The sequence below is a fragment of the Phoca vitulina genome, unplaced genomic scaffold (genome assembly GCF_004348235.1).
Source record: "Phoca vitulina isolate PV1807 unplaced genomic scaffold, GSC_HSeal_1.0 scaffold31, whole genome shotgun sequence".
In the NCBI taxonomy this organism is placed as follows: Eukaryota; Metazoa; Chordata; class Mammalia; order Carnivora; family Phocidae; genus Phoca; species Phoca vitulina.
The window spans coordinates 2,484,703-2,489,386 of record NW_022589734.1 but is presented as its reverse complement, the minus strand read 5'-3'; the positions used below and the strand labels follow the sequence as shown (position 1 = coordinate 2,489,386).

The following is a 4,684-nucleotide window of genomic DNA, read 5'->3' as shown; positions in this document are numbered from 1 at the left end:
ATATATATATATATATATATATATATATATTCCATATATATTTATATATATTATTTATATTTATTTTTGACAAAGGCCCTGTCAAATGGGATGAGAAACTCAAGGATCAAGCAAATGACAGCTTGAGCTTCCTGTGCAGGAGCTGGAGGTTCGTTTAAAAATTAACTTGATCTTCCATCAGAGCGGTTAGGGAACACTGGGCAGACGAGGAGTGCTACCAAGCTGAAGAAGCTGCAGGGTGCTTGCTCTTTGGAGCTGTATTTTCAAACTGCTGGTTGCAACGGATTAGTGGATCGTGAGGTGGAGTAAGTGGGTCGAGATCATTATTTTCTAAGGAATGGGATAGAACAACAGAATAGAAAATACGGTATGTCGTGGCCCTGGACAGTAAGGGGAGGATCGCTTCGTGAAAGTTCAGTTTCGTTTTACGCGCATGTGGGTGTGCTGGCTGGCAGGGTGAGCCGCCCGTCTTTACCGCGGGTCAGGAAAGCTCGAGGCCACCGCCCGGAAAGAACTGCTCTGCGGGCCCCGAGTTAGCCAGGGCCCCGTTAGGGGGCACCCAGCTCCCCGCCGCGGAGGACCGGGTCCGCCAGCCCCGCGCGCCTGCACGCTGAGGGCCGGGCACCCCCGCGTCGCGGAGCCTCCGGGGAGAGTCGGAGCGCGCCAGCGTCGGGCACCGGGCCGTCCGCCCCGCGGCGGGAGAGCGACGCGGCGGCGGCGCGGAGCGCGGGGGCGGCCAGGGGGCGTCTGCTCATTTACTCCTCTCCTTGCCCGAGAAGTGCAGTAACTCGAAACAGTTCTCACAGTAGCGTCCCTGACAACTTAATGTTTAAAAAAAAAAAAAAAAGTCATTAAGCGTCAATGGGACGCGGTGGAGGGGAGGGGTGGACAGGAGGAGGTGGCTGGGTGAGCAGGGGACGGCACCGCTGTCACCGTCCTCACTGGTCTGTGCAGCGCATTCTTAAACGCGACCTTCGCAAGATTTACTGCTCGGGGAGCCGCGACTGAGCGTGCCTGGCGGGTTCCAAAAGGAGGGAAACGGGAGCCTTGTGCCTCGAGAGTTCGCCCGCCGACCGCAGCGGTGGGGGGGGGGGGGGGGGGGTCCCTGCGACTCGGGCCCCCGCCGCCCCCGACCCACGTCTCCTTTATCTTTCCCTCCACCCCCCCGGCAGGACTTTCTGCAAGGAGATTGCACCAAAGCGAAACAGAAGCTGAGCTGGAAACCCCGGGTCGCTTTTGATGTAAGTGCCTTTCTCTACGGGTGGAATCCGCTGGCCCGCTCGCTGCGGGAGGGGTGGCCGGCCCGGCGAGGCAGCGAGCCGCCCGGAGCGGCAGCGCTCGGGCCCGGCTTGGCGCCCGAGGTGCCCCAGGCCTGGAGGGCAAGGAGGGCGCGGGTGGGGGCGGGTGGGGTAGAGGGAGGGTGGCGGAGGCCTCTCCGGGCGCGCCACAGGGGGTGGGGGTGTCACCCGGAGAGAGTGGCAGAGACTCCTCCCTCACCGCCCACCCCCTGTGTCTCGGGTCCCAGGAGCTGGTGAGGGAGATGGTGGACGCCGACGTGGAGCTCATGAGAAACAACCCCAACGCGTGAAAGCGGCCGCGGAGGCCCGCGCCGCCCCTGCTGGCCTGTGGTCCCCGCTTGGAATCAGCTGGTGCGGGGTCGCAGGTGTGATCCCGGTAGGGGCGCGAGAATCCGGCGGGTTCCCTGCGGACCCTTGCTGCCTCTGCGCTTTGTCCCCGCCGTTAGGATCTGGGGCCGCTGAGGTTTGTAGCAGCCGGGACGTGGCACTCCGGGGTTCGGCCCAATTTCCTTTTGTCGAGGCCTCTTCTGAACGGTTTTGTGAAATCAACAAGATGTTTTAATCACATGTTCACTGTACTTGAAATTATGTCATTAGACAACTGAAATTGTGGGGCTTTCAAATTGTTTTCCTCTTTTCTTATTAAAAATGGCCTTTCTATGAACTAGCATTAACAGAGTCGATGTCGGTGTTTTTCCTGAGGTATAAAAGCAGCTATAAGGGCCCCCAAACAAAAACACCCAAATTCTTGCCTTGGAGTGAAATAGCTTCCTTTAGGCCTTCCTCCCTTTTGAGAGAGCCCCTGCAGGTAGACCCCTGCTGGGCCTGAGCCTGGCTTTTGCCGAGCCTTCTCCTAAGTCTCTGCCTGGGACATTTCTTTCCCCCTTCCGGTGACAATAAGCCACTCTATCCAGCCGATCTGGAAACCCAGTTCCTGAAGAAAGGAGGCATTCACACCCCCTCCGGTCTCTGCTGACTATAATTAGAACCCACGGGGCTCCCACCATCTCAAAAGAAGTCTTGAGAAATAGAGGGGGGCCAGAAGAAGAAACCTGAAGGTAAGTAAATATTGTTGGAACATTCCATGCCAAAGCCCCTGAGTTACCCAGAGGTCTCTGAGCCCATGCCTTTCCTTGTGGTCTAGAATCTTTCACACAATACTTACTTCCAACCACTTCTCGGTACTAGATCACTTTTTTAAATCTAATTTTGATTTAATCATTCAACCAATTTATATGAAGTGCTTAATATATGTCAGACATTGTACACTTGCACTTATATCGGTGTTAATTAAAAATTATAATAAAGAGGTTTAACCTGGGCCTCAGATCACTGAATCCATTTTCACTGAGTGCATCATTTAGGTGGCCTGGCTTTCACTGCAGGTATGTGCTCCTGAGCCGTGGACTCATGGCTGTACTAAGTGTATTAAGGCAGGCTAAGGCAGGTGGACACACAAATGTATGGAACCCACAAGCAGCAAGCAAAGATTTGGGTACAGGTGTATACTTCTGCATGAAATACAATATTTTGCTCTAGAATAAATTAGGTCAGGACTCTTCTTTTCCCCCTCACTCCCCCTCCAAGGAAAATAAAATAAAACTTTATAGCGAATGGAATTCCAGCCTTTACACATGCTCACGTGAATGCGGGTGAACTATTTCTGAATGTCTTCACCGGCAGGTTTATGATCTGGGGGAGGACCCAGGCTCCAAGGGCTAGCGGCAGGAGAGAGGGCTCTTTGTGTGGCTGCCTGAGTTGCTACAAGAGTATGCTGGCCAGGGGCAGCCTCGGCTTCGATGGAGCAGAACTGGGGCGGCTTGAGCTGGCCCACCCGGTTCTCAGAAGCTGCCCCAGGACAGGCCTTCTCCCAATCGGGATGCTGCTAATTGGAAACAGATGGCTCTGGAAGGCTGGGCTCCAGGACTGAGATGGCTGGTGGGCACACACGCACTCACAAGTACACAATCACACATGTTGCCACACATCCAAACCCACACATGCACACAAATACAGATACACACCTGAAACAGTCCCACAAACACGCATTCACTCACAAACACTTGAAAAAACACAAACCTGCTATCACCAACACACGGCCACACACATACTCTCACAAATCTCACAAATAAACACATTAGCACACATTCCCCTTAGCCTTGACCCTGATGGGCAGGCGCCCCCCTCTTCTCCTCCTCTGACCCCCTGAACCTTCACCTCCTCCCACACCCAGGCATAGAGGCCATTCCTTCCGGCTTACAGTGGCCCTATATAATTCAGTATTTTGAGGCTTGTTAGCCCAAAACCATAATAAACTCCTTAATAAAGGATCACGAGAGATTCTAGGCAGGGGCTTAATGGGACTGCGGTAGAGTTATAATGTTAAATTATTCTTCTCAAAATGGCCTGGAGCATCAGTTTTTGAAGAACACAAGAGTATTTTTGGTCGCAATCTTCTCTCTATTCCTGAATCCTCAGTTGGGGGGACGGAATTTGCTCATTTGGCTTCCTGGTCTCCTGTTGTTTAAAAGGTGCACAAGAGAACAGATTTGCTTGAGTATCTCTGTTCTTTCTGTGCTCTGAATTTCACTTGGACATCCTTCAAGACAATCATTAAAAAGTGTCTTCCATCTTAAATCTCAACTCAATTTCACTGAACTTATTTTCCTCCCCTTTTTCCTGCTCTGCCAGCTTTGGCTTTTCAGTTTAAGTGTGATAAAGTATCTTCCACCTTGATTTTTTTTTCTTTTAGTAAAAACTAAGAAAGTCAAACTTTCAGTACATTCAAACATAATACGAACGCAAACACCACATTTGTGCCCCAGATGAACAGCAAGGTGCATGGATACCTGGGCCAGCCAGGACCTCTCTTGCCATCGGACCAGCCTGCCAGGCTCTCCCGGGGGCTGTGTCGGCTGCCCTTGGTCTTTAAGGAATTAGGAGGTAGCCGGGCCCCCGCATATTAACCTGACACACCCCTCCAGCTGTTTAGGGGTGAAGGCCTGCAGTGCCGGCTGTGGGACCTCTAAGGGAAGTGCTGAAACGCTTGGGAAGATAAAGTTCCCCGCAAGATGGCTCCTCAGGAAGCTCGATTTCAGGTCTACCATTGTGCGCCAGTAAACCAGCGCAAAAATGCACCAGGCTCCTCTTGGTCTTTAATCGCCTTACCAACACCAACCACCAAGATTCCATAGAACGCCTGCTCGCCGGTTGGTCGACTGCTGGCAAATGAAACTTTCCTTGGCGTTCTTAAAGCTCCCAGCTGGAAGCAACACTTTAAATTTTCATTTCAAATTAACCTTAAACGCACGGTTTACAAACAACTTTCTAAACCCCAAGAAAGCGTCTTGTTTGTATTTGGGAATTCCAACCGGGTACTCTCAGTT

The 4,684-nt window shown here is 52.3% G+C and overlaps 1 protein-coding gene across 1 annotated transcript in view; it reads left to right on the top strand.

The window, feature by feature from the left end:
* Window positions 1-2,474, top strand: part of GMDS (GDP-mannose 4,6-dehydratase) — a 628,435-nt gene extending 625,961 nt beyond the window's left edge. Inside the window, exons 10-11 of the mRNA XM_032424781.1 lie at window positions 1,173-1,241; window positions 1,526-2,474. Of these exons, the coding sequence (XP_032280672.1) occupies window positions 1,173-1,241; window positions 1,526-1,588 (132 nt within the window). The 3' untranslated portion in view covers window positions 1,589-2,474. The remainder of the gene's footprint in view (window positions 1-1,172; window positions 1,242-1,525) is intronic.
* The last annotated feature ends 2,210 nt before the right edge of the window (window positions 2,475-4,684 follow it).